The sequence below is a fragment of the Amborella trichopoda genome, chromosome 4, assembly GCF_054954075.1.
Source record: "Amborella trichopoda isolate Santa Cruz 75 chromosome 4, AtrichopodaSantaCruz75HAP2 v2.0, whole genome shotgun sequence".
Classification (NCBI taxonomy): domain Eukaryota; kingdom Viridiplantae; phylum Streptophyta; class Magnoliopsida; order Amborellales; family Amborellaceae; genus Amborella; species Amborella trichopoda.
The window spans coordinates 10,994,036-11,009,754 of NC_142339.1; the positions used below are offsets into that span (position 1 = coordinate 10,994,036).

At 37.7% G+C, this 15,719-nt stretch overlaps 1 protein-coding gene and 1 long non-coding RNA gene across 5 annotated transcripts; both read right to left on the reverse strand.

Moving 5' to 3' along the window:
- Positions 1-1,007: 1,007 nt before the first annotated feature.
- Positions 1,008-2,443, reverse strand: LOC105421319 (uncharacterized). The gene is made up of 3 exons (XR_016054150.1): positions 2,354-2,443; positions 1,462-1,521; positions 1,008-1,099 (listed from the first exon to the last, which is right to left on the reverse strand). It is a non-coding gene; the product is annotated as an uncharacterized LOC105421319 (long non-coding RNA).
- A 237-nt stretch (positions 2,444-2,680) lies between these two features.
- LOC18443000 (Haloacid dehalogenase-like hydrolase (HAD) superfamily protein) lies at positions 2,681-15,259 on the reverse strand. 4 transcript variants are annotated; one of them, XM_088864889.1, is made up of 12 exons: positions 14,710-15,259; positions 14,543-14,636; positions 8,894-8,938; positions 8,654-8,773; positions 7,249-7,323; positions 7,115-7,148; positions 4,095-4,150; positions 3,945-4,004; positions 3,814-3,873; positions 3,658-3,704; positions 3,495-3,572; positions 2,681-3,392 (listed from the first exon to the last, which is right to left on the reverse strand). In XM_088864889.1, exons 5-11 carry the CDS (start codon positions 7,249-7,251, stop codon positions 3,524-3,526), a joined length of 309 nt encoding a protein of 102 aa, XP_088721015.1. In that variant the 5' UTR covers positions 7,252-7,323; positions 8,654-8,773; positions 8,894-8,938; positions 14,543-14,636; positions 14,710-15,259; the 3' UTR covers positions 2,681-3,392; positions 3,495-3,523. The 4 variants fall into 3 exon arrangements, 3 of the variants coding, with proteins under 3 accessions (XP_006853267.2, XP_088721015.1, XP_088721014.1); XM_006853205.4 differs by having other exon boundaries at positions 8,723-8,773; XM_088864888.1 differs by lacking the exon at positions 3,945-4,004 and having other exon boundaries at positions 4,077-4,150; positions 8,723-8,773.
- Between the last annotated feature and the right edge of the window lie 460 nt (positions 15,260-15,719).

Sequence of the window (15,719 nt, forward strand, 5' to 3'; positions counted from 1 at the left end):
CTGCACTTCGACCATCAAATATTCAACAGAGATGCTTCTATCTGGCTTTTGCTTATGCCGGATGGACATATCCTACTGGACCTACTTGTAAAATCCGAAATATTGGGCAATTACAAAAAGAACATGGTTTGCCAAAGAAACACCTTATTCTTGTTATCAAACCAAACAAGAAGACTTGGAATTTAAGGTAAAATGAATAGGTCCAATATAGACTGAGACAAGAACTAGGTATAGATCCACCTAACGAGCATCACAAAACCGATGGCACTTTATTGAGCACTCATAATATTTAACGAGCAATCCACATTCGAAAACCGTGGACAAATCTGGACCCGATACTGGGTGAGAGTTGAGACCAACTGGCTTGACTAGTTCTTTGAAGAGGGATGGGGCCAGGAACCATCTCAACTGATCATCCTTTTCGACCGACCTCACCCTATTGGTTAAAAGTAACTTGTTTTGCATGGCTGTTTTAAGTACTGGGAAAAACAAAGGGATATGGGGTGTGAAGTAGGATTACTGACCGCCCACATTGCTGGAATAAAAGAGATTTCTCAACTGAAAAATCACACAACCAGCCAAGCCAACCAAAAGATAGATGCATGCATCCATATTATCTGTATATTCAAATTTCAAAAAATCACTTCAATATAAGAAATTAGGTCCTTTGTAAACCATCTGACCCATAAAACTAACAATTGCATCCACATGTAAACACATGTTTTCAGAAAATCATTTACTTATAAGATATTAGGCTTTTGTGCACCATCCGAACGATAAACATTAACCTGTGCATGCACATGCACAACACAAGCTTTTTTGATAGACAACCAAAACCACTCTGAACCACTTCCAACAAGTGAACCCACCGATCTGTCTAGACTGACAATGCCAATTTAGTAACTCATCTGATTTACTAAAACTTGATTTGGACATAAGAAAATCATATATTCCTTTGAACAAGACATACATACAAGAACCTTCTTCGAACAAGACATATCTTCTCACTGCTCAGTAGCATACAAGAACCTTCTTCTATCATATTGTAATTGTAAAATCCTTTTGCCCTTCATCAAGAACTCTTGCCTCTAAGATGAACCTGATGAGTTGCCATTTCAGGAAAAGTATTTCTCAAATAAGTCTGCTGAAAGGACCAAATAAAATGATCCTAATTGCAATGCAAATGTATTAAGAAGGTGGACGTGCCACATTCTTACAAAGACAACTGTGTTTCCTTATTTGGGTGAATTACTCTTGAGCGACATGGTTCTGAGTTCTAACTCACCTCAAAAATGGAAAACATACAAACGTATACTACAAGACAACATAACAAGAGTTGATGCCAAAGTTTGGTGAAATTGAAATTTCTCTAAGATGTCATGTAACATCCCAAAATACAAATGTTTGTGCTATCGCCACTTTCAGCCAAATCAATCAATTTTTCAGACAAAAAATTCATACCAATTTCAAGATGGATTTGGAATCAATTATTTTGGAAGGACTGAAAGCTGCCTGAATTGACTGGAAAAACAAAAGATTAAATATGCTTAATCATCTGCTGCATACACTGTGGAGAGCATACTTTAGTAGATAAAGATAGTAGATACAGATGAAGTACACATCATAGCTTGGGTAGTGGGAGTAACTGAAACTCAGGCAAACTCTACTGAGTATTAAAGTATGTGTAGGACAGATCCGGTATCAAGTCATTGTATGTAATGTAGCATTTACCAATAAGATGGCATGTAATATCAGTTAAATTATGAATACCCAGGTCCAAGGCTGAAAGCAGCAACTAGAGGGACTGAACCTAAGGTACAAGAGATTGAAGAAGCATGCTTAAATTGGGTTCCACTGGGAGTGTCAAGAAGATTCCATGAGCCCTAAAAGTTTGCAATAACACCACTGTGTAGTATCAGTGTAGAAAAAGCAGCCTGCCTCACAGCATAGGCACCGCCTCGAGGTGGGAAGTGCATGGGCACCCCCATCTAGGCTGCATAGGGGGGCGCCTTGCACATCAACCTAGGCCCACCTTGGTCATCCATGGCCTGAAGGCAGAAATTGTCCTCGGGCAATGGGCAGGGGCAGAAACATATTTTTTCCCCTTTTAAGGAGGAGAAATATAGCCCCCCCGGGTGGGGGGTATTCTAACCTCCACCCCCCCAAATCTTAAATCCAACTACTTTAGATAGGATTTGTTGCGAACAATCAGTATTATCTTTTACTTTTTATGATTGTTAGGTTATTACGTCTTCCATTCACTGTATTACACACACACACATTCATGTACGTTTTTCTGTGCACATATGTAAATTTATGTGGGTTGCCTCAAAGCTGAAACACCACATCACACCTGCCCGGTCAGCGCTCCTCTTCCCCATCGTGGCCTAGGAACCATATAGCTTTCTTCAACACTAAATAGTATACATATTGGAAATCTGTGAAAAGGGAGTACCAAAAATGGTACTTTGTTGATATAACACTTGTTGCCACCAGTCTGTAGGTAAGATGGAAATTCTCCTGATCTCTCTCTGAAAATATACATTCAAACACCACAAACACTTTTCTAGATGTCACAAGGATAAAGACTTTTAAATCCACATCATTTTGACTTTGCTTCTAACCTTGACATGTGGGAACAATCAAACACACAAAAATGAAACCAATGGCCCAGTCCAACTAAACATGAATAAGCAATCTTAAATCTGCAATAGGAAAATCAGCAGAACATACAAACCAATAACTTCCCATGGTTAAGTTTCTCAAAGACAAAAATTCCCACAAACACACACACACACACACACACATTCATGTGCGTTTTGCTGTGCATATATGTAAATGTATGTGGGGTGCCTCAAAACTGAAACAGCACATCACGCCTGCCCGGTCAGCGCTCCTCTACCCCATTGTGGCCTAGGAACCATATAGCTTTCTTCAACATTAAATAGTAAACATATTGGAAATCTTTGAAAAGGGAGTACCAAAAATGGCGCTTTGTGATATAACACTTGTTGCCACCAGTCTGTAGGTAAGATGGAAATTCTCCTGATCTCTCTCTAAAAATATATATTCAAACACTTTTCTAGATGTCATAAGGATAAAGAATTTTATATCCACATCATTTTGGATTTGCTTGTAACCTTGACATGTGGGAACAATCAAACACACAAAAATGAAACCAATGGCCCAGTCCCGCTGAACATACAAACCATTAATAAGCAATCTCAAATCTGCAATAGGAAAATCAGCAGAACATACAAACCAATAACTTCCCATGGTTAAGTTTCTCAAAGACAAAAATTCCCTCCCCGGAAGCTCCACAAGGAAAGGAATGCTTAACAGAATACTTAACAGGGTGAATTTAGTCAAGAATCATTCATATGCTCGAATCCCTGTAATCAATTAGGCCATCTAAATTAGTGCAGTAACATTTATTATCACAATTCAAACCAAAAATGTATTTCTCCCATAAGCTGAATGGTGAAGTTATTTACCATTCAAGGGCATGTATATGATGGATGTGCTAAGAAGCAACTAAATGTTTCTGAAGAACCAATTCAAAGTCCTCTAACCTGCCAATATAGAGAAGAATCTCAAGGCCATGAATTCATTTCTATATCGTTCATCAAGAAATGAGTTGGAATGTTGGATGCATACCTAACGTCACTCAAGTTAGGGTAAATTGCTATTGCATCTTTGAAATCCTGCTTGAATTGATACAATGTCAGACACGTCTCATAATACAATCATAAGGTATTTCCTTTATGATTGGGTAATCAAGCATAACATAATGGACAAAATCTTGCAACTCACTTGGTTAGCTGTTGAAGATGTATAAGTAACTACGCAAGCCATACTGGCTCTTGTTGCAGCCTGGAAAAATTAGAGATGATGCATAAACTTCCTTATACTTCAGTTGACCATTACAAGGAACAAAGTTCTACCTGTAAGCCGATGACACTGTCCTCTACAACCAGACAATTATTGGCTGGTACTCTCATTCGCTGTTTATGGAAGAAGTAAGATTTAGTGGTGCTAGAAATAGCTAACCATGTTGGATATAACAGCCAGTTTACCTTCGTTAGAGTAATCACCTTTGCAGCTGTAATATAAATTGATGGGTCAGGCTTCTTTTCCTTCACATCATCACCTGCAATCACACCAAATGATGGCGCAAAGTGTTCATGCTATTTAATTTCACAGTACGTACATATTTGCTCCCAGTGCAAGATGAGAGTTAGCTCCCTAGATATAACACCCACCAAATTGAAGAAACCCTCAGATAATTGGAGTCAACAGATTCACATAACAAAACCACATGACCTTGCTACATCATGTAGAGATTGTTAAGGATCATGTATTATTTTAGATATATTATATAATATCATAAAAGATGAGATGGTGCATTACATATTTATCCAACCTTGCTATGCAAGTTATGTAGCCTGTCTAGTTCCAATAACGTTTTGGGGATCTCTTGTTGCCTGATTTCTAGTGGATTTCCAAGTATCAGATTTGACATCTTGTGGGTTTATTTCTAACTATCCATAAGCATTTCTCGGTGATGGTTCCCAAATATGAGTTTTTTATTACAAATCGATTCTTTTGGGTTTTCTTTTGATTCAATCTGAGTTTTGATCCCAAATCGAGGGTGCTCACATTGATGGGACATGGATTTTGAGAAGGGAGATGTGTTGGCTGTAAAACTTCATGAGGAAAGCTATCCCGATTGGAGTTTCCATATTCAGTTTTTATTAAAGGAGCAGGTTTGTGGGGGTATGTTGATGGAATTGAATCACAACCGATTCCATCCAATTCCAAGAAGAAACCCACAATGGAAGATAAACAATGCTAGGATTGTCTCATGAACCGTAAGCTTTGTGGATATGAACATTGGAAGGCCAATGAGAGGGTTTTGCACTACAAAGAATGCGAGAATATCTAGAAAAAATTTATCAGCAATCAAACTTTGCAAGCAATTTCAAATTGAGTATGATATGTTTACCAATGGATAGGGGGGAAGAATATCCAGGAATATTATGATGGTTTTATGAACTTGTGAACATAGTAAGGACAAGTATGGATGCTATCACTAATACATGTTGTATTAAAAGTTTAAAGTAGATACATTTTTTTAATATTGAAAGGAAGTTGATGTAGCTTTTGATGAAATTACACCAGAATATGACATCATTCAAGTCAATATCTTGAATCGTGAAATACTGCCCAACATGGACGTGATTCTTAGTGAGGTACTTTGTAAGGACATGAGAATTACACCACAAGTCATCACTCAATGAAAAAGGAATATAGAATCTCTCTGTGGCACAACGGAGTATAGGAAAGTCATTACAAAAGAAGCGATCTTTGGTGTAGGGCTAACAATGGGCCGAGCCAAGGCCACTCAATCTTGCCCCTAGCCCGGCCCTAATCCCAGCTTAGTTGGCCCTAGCCCAGCCTGGCCCTGACCGGGCTGAAAAGGCCCTGCCCTATGCCGAGATCTAGCTCTGTTAAGGCCAGGCTAGACCAAATACAACCCAAATAAAAAACAGAAAAGAAAAAAAGAGGTGAGGAAAACAGTCAAGCCAAGCCAAATGGGCTGGCCTTGTTGTGGCCCTGGCCCTAGCCCAGCCATTGGGACCACGATAGCCATACCCTCCAGCCACATCTTGTGACTTAGGCCCTAGTTTTTAGGGCCGGGCTGCCTAGCACATTGCCATGACTACTTCAGTGCAACATTATGAACATAAAGAATAAGGCTCTATCGCATCCTATTGTAAGAAAAAAAATAAGTGTTTATTTGCAAACGCTCTAGACACATTCCCATAGAGTGTTGCAACTATCTTTAGTGAGGTAACCGCTCGTCAAATTTGAGGAAACCTACTTACAAGGCATACTAGGCTTCCAATGATACATCCGAGGGATTGATGGTGATATGAGATCAAAGGTTGCTCCATCAAACATTGTTCATACCCCAAGCATGACAAGGCCTCAAACAGCATCTATATTAAATGATATTTCATAGTTGGTATTAAAACTCTGTCTACAGCTATCTCTTTTATATGCTGCCACAAGCATGTCTAGTAAAGACTCTCACCTATCCCCTAGTATGAAACCCTTTAGTGATTCGGGTGCCTTTAATCATATGATTGGAGTGGGCACAAGTCCATCATCTGTTAAACCATACCTAAGTAGAAGTCAGATTCTCACAGCTAATGGGAAGAAATTGGATATAATGGTACTGATAATCTTTCTATGTGTCTTCTCTGTGCACCCTTTTGTTTACCTATTGTTCTCCTAGTTCCCAAGTTAATTGCTAATCTTATCTTTGTGGGCCACCTTCTTGATGATGGTTACACTAATTCACTTTTCTGGTTATGGTTGTGTGATACAAGACTTACGCACAGGGACTGTGAAAAAGTAGGGATATAGAACTGGTCATTTGTTTGCCTTGGAGTTTGAGAAGCTAGACTATGATGCTTGTTCTTTTGCTCCTTCTGATTCAGATTCTTTGTCTTTAACAAACAACGGCATTCAGGCACTTGGTCATCCGAATGCAAATGAATTAAATAGTTTGTTTCATTCTAGTTACCTGACTAATGAAGGCCTGTTCAAAATTCTGTCAATAAATGTTGTTTTAGTCAGTCATGGAATAAAATTGTCAGTGCCTTTTCTTACTTGAGTAGATACTGCAACTACACCATTTCATATTATTCATTGTAATGTTTAGGGTCCAGCTCCAACTTTAATTAGAATGGAACAAGTATTTTGATTTGCTTATTGATAATTGGACATATCTAGTCTATGACAACTTCCTTGGATCCCAGTCCCACAGACACCTAAAATTGGAGGATGAAACCTAAAATTGACATATCTGGTCTATGACAACTTCCTTGGCTCCCAGTCCCACAGGCACACTGAATCCTCTCTGTCTATGATTCTGTCACCAGTTCATACTTATAGGATCAACGATTCATTCTATTAACCTTACGATCACCCAGATGATCACCTATAGGCCTGAATAACCGGTGTAACTTTTCCATAACATAGTCATGCATAACCAAGAGAAGTGAACGACAATGCGAATATCAGAAATAAAGGTCACTAAACATACCAGCAAGGAAACAATCAAGGCCCTGGAAGCGATCCTGCAACATTATTAAACATGAAACTAAGTTCATTTCTTTCGCAATAAAATAAGAATATGCTAAGCTTGATTATAAATATTAGACGTGAGAAAAGACTTACCATTCCTAAAAGATTTTCAAGACAGAGTACTACTGAGCTTTTAGTGGCTGCGGAGCACACAGCAAGACAAATACCCTAAAACAGAAGATTATCAGTTCGCTGAAAGACATTAAGCTAAAAAACTTTAAGTTGCACCACATTCGCAATCAATGTCACACACTTCCCTTTATTTTTATATTTTTTTAGGGAAAATTATAGATACCCCCCAAATTCAACTTTCTAGACATCCTACTCCCCAAAACGTTTTGTATCCCACCCTAAACCCCAATACTATTTTTCTTTATATTTAGCACCCCAAATCAAACAGTCAATAATTTAGGACAAAAAAGCCCTTACTTTTTATTTTCTCCCCCTTTTGGAGCACGTGACTCTCTCTACCCACTCTCTGCCTCTCTCTTTCCCCCCAAAGTAAAAACTTCTCTCTTAACCCATTCTTTCTCTTTCTCTCTCTCTTTCTCTCTCTCTCTCTCTTTCTCTCTCTGGGCCGAAGTTTTTTACGGTTTGGTACAAAAAAATGCCGGACCGCAAAAACAATTTCGGTCAGGCACCTAGTGTGCCGGACCGCATTGAGTTCCAGTAACGTGGCTTGTAAGTGGTCTAGCACCCAATGTGCCGGACCGGGTAGATTTGAGTTAAGTGCCTGACCGAAATTCTTTTGCGGTCCGGCACATTTTTTTTCGGTCCAGCACCCTATGTGTCGGACCACATTACTAGAGAATGAGAGAGAAAGAGAGAGAGAGAGAGAGAGAGAGAGAGAGAGAGAGAGAAGATATATGGTTTTGGAGAGAAAGAGAGAAAGAGAGGATATGGGTTTTTACTTTGGGAGAGAGAGTGTGTGGGTAAAGAGAGAGAGTCACGTGACTCCAAAAGGAGGAGAAGAGAAAAGGTAAGGGCATTTTTATCTTAAATTATTGACTTTTTTATTTCGAGGTGTAAATATAAGGAAAAATAGCATTCGGGTTTAGGGTGGGATACAAAAAGTTTTGGGAGGTAGGATGTCTAGAAAGTTGAATTTGGGGGGGTATTTATAATTTTCCCATGTTTTTATTGGTAAGTGTGACACAAGGCATATCTAGGAGGTCACCCCATTGTACAGTTTGGGTTCTCGCCTTGTGTCACCCTATTATCTGGACTTGAGTTTCAGTAATTAAATACCATCCTAGTGTCACCCCAGTTTTAACTTTCCGTAAGTAAATGATAGAAGAATTGGAAGATATCATCAATCAAGCTTTCCGGTTAACAGTGGAACACGCAATATGTAGGACATAAATCCAGGGTTCGAACCTCCGTCATGCAAGCCAAGCAGAACACACCAAAAAAGAAGACAAGAAAGAAGAAACATGTGAATGGAAATAATTACTGGAGCCCAAGTTGCTGCTAAAGTTTTAAAATAGATTTTCCTTACTAATAGTATAAAATAGATAGTGATGGTCCTTTGATTTAATTGAACTCTTCAAAAGCATTGTCATCTTACAGAAGCCTTAGCCTCATCCATTAACCTCAGCACTCCAGGCCTTGGCTCAACCTGATAGCCACAAAAGGCATTAAAAAAAAATACAATAACTGTAATTGCAAAGAATTTGCTTGGAGAAACTTTTCATTAATAATAAAACAAAGCAATAGAACAAATAAAAACGGTCCTTACCATTCCCGATCTTATAATGTCCTTGTATTTCTCAGTTTTCCAATCCTAGAGAAGCAACAAAAGCAACAGTTTAACTTAAATCACAACTAATTGAGAGGAGAAAATAAATAAACATAGGACCTAATTTATATATACAATAAACACATGAGAAAAATTGAGCAACAGGGACAAAAAATACATGCCAAATTCAGATATCATAGGTCTTGCATGTTCATCAGATATCATACGTCAACATGTTTTTCTCTTCTTTTTTGCTGGGTACAAAGAGTAAACAGGTTTCTTCAGGGAATTTAAGGATATTACATAGGAAAACATCATCAGCATTTCCAACTCTCCTAAAAACAATCTAGTAACAAAAGTTCCCATGTTTGCTAGTAATAGCACAGCCAATAATACAGATTTAATTGACAGTAGGAACCAAATCAATAGTAATCGCTATGATGCAAATCAAGAGATGGCTGATTAAATTTTACTTTTAGAGATGGCCTTTAATAGAGCATAATGGAGAATGGAGAACCACGATTCATGTAGCCGACTCCAATTAATTGGAAAAAGGCTAAAATGATGATGATGATGCCGTTGTATATTTTTTATTTTTTTATTAGCAGCCAATTTGGGAGAGGCAATGTAGGGGGGATAAATTGGAAGTGAATGAGAGGCCAAGGCGAATTTTAATTAATGTTATGGATTAGAGCATTATTTTCTTAGTTATTAGGTTTAGCATGAGATTTTCTCTAAGATTTAGATAGTTATTTTGTTTTTTTTTTCTTTTCTCTTAAGATGGAAGTAGATCACGTGTGGTGCTAAAGAGGGCCTATTATGAGGCATAGGAAGTTTATTTTTTATTTAAAGAGGGATATCCACATGGAGGCTTAAATAGAAGGGGACGGATGGTAATGGTCGTTATGTCACTTACGTAAGTTTAACGGAGAGACATAAAGTACTAAGAACTAGGAGAAGTGGGAAGTATACAAATAGAAATGTACATGAGGTAGAGAGAGATAGGATATTTGGATTTTATTTTATTTTATTTTATTGTATTGTATTGTTTTTATTCGTTTAAGAGATTAGCTTATATTAAAGAGGTTGGACGTTCCATTGAGACCTTATGTTATTTTGGACCCAAATTTGTTTTATAAAAGTAGAAAGTTCTTCTCTGGGCTTGATTTGCAGCCATGCTTCTTTTCTTTTATTGCTGATTTTTGCTTGTTTGATAATCAGAAAGAGGGTGGATTTCATTTCACGCCTTCTTTTTTTTCTACATTACTTGGTATTAGAGCACGTTCAAAGATGATTAGAGATTGTGATGGATGATCGAGGTATTGGTTATAAGAATGCCAATCTAATCCGACTATGCAAGAAAATCAACAACTTGACAAAGAGGGTTGCACAGCTATTACACAAGTGAGATTAGCAACAATGAGCCTCGAACGAAGAGGAATCCATAGGGATGAATCCAAATCGTCATAGTTTTCATGGAGATCGGAGTGAATTAGAGCCTGAGTATGAGTGGGGAAGGAATGATGATGTGTCAAACTACATAGATGGGTTAGACATGCAATGGCATTGATGGGAGAATAATTTTGAAGAAGAACAAAAAGGATACAATTTAGTAATAATAGGAGTAGAAATGAAGAAGTAGTTAAGATTGATGATCAAGAAATATCTAAAAAACAGTATTTTCGATATTTTGGATAAATAACTTATGAAAATTGAGAGATTGAGGAAGATATCACTAGTAGAATTAGAGTTGGGTAGACAAAGTGGAGATTTGCAACTAGAGTTTTATGTGATCGCTACATACCAATGAAGCTAAAGAAGAAGTTCTATAAGACAATGGCGAGACCAGCTTTGCTTTATGGGACAAAATGTTCGGCGGTCAAGAAACAACATACACATAGGATGAGTGTAGTAAAGATGAGAATGTTGAGATGGATGAATGGCAAGACAAAAAAGGATAGAATTGAGAATGAATGTATTCAAAGAAACTTAGGGGTGGCTCCAATCAATGTTTTAAAATCCAGCTGCAGCATGTGGGATGCGCTGGCAACAGCATCGCTAAACAACGCATATGCGCTTTGGTGGAATGCACCGCATATGCACCAGTCCCACTGCATATGCGGCTGCATAGCCGCATAGAGCGCATATGCGCCCTGCGTGCGAGATGGAAAAACCTTATCGACAAACGACTTGCTTTTCACATGTAACATTCAATTTCCAAAATAACACAAAATTCAATATTAGAAAAGGGAAAAGTTTATATAGAGCCGAGGCTCTAAACAATCAAATTTAAGCCTACCTCAAAAATTTGACTAGAAAATATTGTTTTGATGCCCAAATATCCTCAAATTCATCATCTCAATATCAAGATGCATGGACATGATAAAAAAAAAGATTTCAAGTTTTGGAAATAATGTATTTTGTAATGCACTTTTGGACCGTCAGATTTCAAGATTTTCACGTTTTCATAGATCTCTCGATGTACATTATTTTTTAAGCCTTAAACTTTATAAATAAAGATGGAAATATATTTTAAGGCTATCAAAAAGATTTCCGGTATTGAAACCATATTTCTCGACATTATTTAAAGGTAGGCTCTAATTTGATTGTTTAGAGCCTAGGCTCTATACAAACCACAACCATTAGAACAAGTCCCCATTAAAACAAACTACACAATGACCAAAATGCCCTACTATAGCACGTCATATCCACGTGGGGCTGACATGGAGGTCCCCATGGCCCACGCGGACACCCATTGGCCATTTGAGTGTCCCATGAGGGTCCCAGGGGTCTGTCCGTGATCATCATTTCATGAAAACAATTCTAGAAAGCTCATTTTCTAGCTCAAAAAATCCAAAACAATGTCCAAAACTTCACAAAAAACCTTTTAATCATTTTCCATCAAATTAATCATTTTAACACTGTTTAAAAATATTTCCAATGGGAGGAGTACTCCACTTGGCTAGACTTAGAATCTAAAGGTACTTTATCGGTATGACCCAACAAACTCATGGCCCGCAGTGTATAATCAGGAGTCCATAATATAGGTTATCAAAGTCATATTGCTTTTTCACTCCCACTGAAGTCAAGAGCCATTCAATGTCAGAATTTTAAGGCCTTCAAAGGACATAATTCCAACAGCTTTGATAAGCGATAAAATGAGGGAAAGTAGACTTTGGTGGTTTGGCCATATACAACTTCAACTTAGAACAATACCAATTAGGAAGGACAATTTGGTTCAAGTGGAAGGCTCTAAAAGGGCAAGGGGAATGATCAAAAGGACATGGATGGAAAAAATAAGAAGAGATATGATGACTTACAGTCAGACTAAGGGTATGGCCATTGATGGAGCAGAATCGCGAAATATGATTTATGTAGAAGATGTGAGATACTTGGGATAAGGCTCGGATGATAATGATGATCCAAGAGTTTAAAAAGAGCACAAAATTTCATATGATCCAAGAGTTTAAAACGAGCAAAAAATTTCCTCCAACGTTAGAAGAAGTAGCCATTAGTGTCATGACCCTCCACTCAGAGAGGCAGAATTTCCTAATATGCCAAAGAGGGTCATCATGGCACATCTAGTGTCGCAACATTGAACTTTCAAAACTTTTAATAGTTAAGGGCAATGAGGAATCATTTTGTCGCATACATCTTCAAGGAGATTTCACCAAAATCATTAACAGCCTCTTTGAGAATGCCGTGGTGATGGAAGACTACATTTTCTAGGCAAAGGTCTTCAAATGTTGGTCAGGAGAAGAAGATCTTAATATGAGACATTGTCTCTTCACTTGGATGATCATTTAGAGAATATGGGAGGTACATACATAAGGAGTCAAAAGGAAGCAAAAAGTGAAGATGACTGGGTTACTAAACATGTTGATGTGCTACAAGATGTGACGTTCCATTTATTACAATCCCAAGTAATTCGGGAGTATGAATGAGGGGCGTCCATTTTTACAACTACAACAGAGATATTTTAAGTCAGCCAGCTCTCATATGGCTTTACCAATAGTGAATTGTAAATTTTTCCCAAAAGGAACTGTGGAGCTGCAAGTGAGAAGCAATTAGTGCTTCACATTGCCAGTTGGTTGTGAAATGAATGAGACGAACCCCATTCAGGAGAAACAAGATGATGGATGACATGACAAGAATTTCTAACAATCACAATCCCAAGGAGAAATTATCAACAGCATCCAAGTATGGTTACATTAAATTATATGTTGGTAATGACAGGAGACATTTAGCCCAACTTGCTATTGTGTGGCTTCTTAACACGACAAGGAGCTAGCTTTGCAGCAGTGGAAATCATAGTAGATGAGGTAAAACTACAGAAGATGAAACTTTGCTAGATAGTAGGTAGGGGTAAAACTAAAACTGAGAAGCTGAAAATTTTACATTTTGTGTGCATGTAAGGACAAAGGAGATTCACTCCATTGCAATCCAATTAGTGGAATCTTGGCCTTCGAACAAAGTACAATCTCAAACAAAAAAAGTACCGTCATATGTAGGAAGGCCAAACAGTTGTAGAGATTCATACTATGCAGACATTCTAATCATCTTTGTATTTAGGGAAATTTACGTATGGACCAGGTTTTTGTCCCGTTATAACAAAATGGCCCAAAACTAAGTCCTTATTACCTGAAAGTACAGATCTCTAAATTTTTTTATTTTTTTTCAAGTTTGCCACCAGTCCGATGTTCGAAGGTCCGATTTTTCAAACATCGGACTGCTCTCTTTTAATGGCTTCTTGATCACATAGCCATGAAAAATGCCTAGCCCCACTGTGAGAGAGACCTCTGAAATTGCTCAATTAGACCTGAGAAGAAGTTTCAATCAAGAGGATCACCTCTCTCTCTTTCTCTCTCTCTAAACGCAAAAAAAAATTAATATATATATATATATATATAAAATAAAATCAAAAACTAGCAATGACTGACACATCAGGACAGAGGAATCGCCATCTTTCTCTCTCTAAGTTGGCTAAATTTTGTACTCTCTCTGTTTTCGCTTGTGAAACTCCCATCAAGGAAAATAGGGTCTTTAAGTGCAAAAGAACCAGAGCTCTGAAGCTCAAAGCATCATCCCAGCAATCGCACCAGAAAACCCTAATCCTAGAACTTTGTTCAAGACACCAAAGGTCGAAGAATGGATAAACCCTTTTAATGGCGAAAAGGAGAAAACCATGATTGAATCCCTGGACCATTTTGTTATAACGGGACAAAAACCCCGTCAGTACGTAAATTTCCCACTAGAGCCTTAATCATCGTCTAAGGGCTTCTTTTTAGGTTCACAAAGAAATTAAGTTGTTGTTTTCTTTGCCATTCATATCAGTGTGAATGTCAATGCAAGCAATTAGAAAAACTGTTGATCTTTAAATATTAAAAGAAACAGAGAAAAACTAAATAGGATCGAATCAAATTTGAGTATTAAATGGGCAGAAAAATCACTTGGAAGTTGCATTATACTTGAACACTCTGTTCCAAATCTAAGAGGTGCATTGTAAACTATAAATTGGATTTTCACATTAGCCAAGAACAATTAGAAGCACCAGAATCAAATCAAGCATTAAAACTCTAAAAAATCTCCTCGTCGATAACAAAAAAATGTAAATAAAATAAATTGCAACAACTCCATGCCGGAACTTGCCTGGAGTGTGTCGATCAGTTTAGCTTCATCAGCATCTTCAACAGGAGGAGTAGCAAACACAGATGAAGAGGGCCATCCATTCTCCTTGAAATACCTATGTAAATCAACATGAGTGGGCATGAATCATTCAAGAGAAGAGAGAGAGAGAGAGAGAGAGAAAGAGAGACCATCTCATTTTGGGCTTGCCCCCTCCAATTCGATTCTGCAGCTCATCGTAAAACTCCGTGTCCCAATACACAGGCTGAGAGGGCGAAGAAGGGCAACGAACATCAAAATGTGCAAATGTTTCATTATAAGCCCTTCTATGAAGATCCTCTGACTCAAGAATCACACCGTCACAATCAAAAATTAGGGCTTTCAAAGCAGGTGACGCAGCCAAAGAAGAAGAAGACACAGCGGGATCAATGGAACGGCACTTTTGTGGAGGAAAGATGCAAGATTTGAAAGAAAGTTGATGCCCATAGAGAGGCGTCTGGAGAGAGAAAGGGGGCACAGGCTTTGGAGAGCCACGAAATGAAGAATGAGAAAGTAGATATCCCGTTGAGACTGGAAGAAGTAAAGCCATGAGAGAGAGAGAGAGAGAGAGAGAGAGGGTGAGTGAGCACCACAAAAGTTCGAGGACAAGATATACCCGTTGTACCTGTTCTGATTCTACCTTCGATTAATTTATCAACTACCGGCTAAAGCTATTTCAAATGGAAAACGTTTGGCTAATTTACATATAAACCCTGAAACAAAACTTTTTATGTTTGGACTCTCTTTTTTTATGACTTGGGGGTATTTTGCTAAGGACACTTTTTTGAGGTCAAAAGTGAGAAAAGAAAGTTTGATTGGGAGGGACTTTGAGGTTATTTGTAATTTCTCAAGTTTCTATTTGACTTGGATCAAATCATACTTTTGGTAACAGGATATTTCTACAATACCTTTAAAATCAATTTTTAATAATAATAAAATCTAAAACTCAAAAACTGGTATAGATCTTATAAAATTGTGAAAATTTATTTTTAAAGTGAAATGGACAGTTGAAAAAATTTGTTACTAATATATATTATTTTTAAAATTTGAAATCTTAATTTTTTTGCACAAGAACTTTTTCCAACACTTGAGTTCCAATTTGATGACTTATGAGGTGACGATTTACTTTCTCTTAAACCATTTTCCATTTCAAAATATGGGC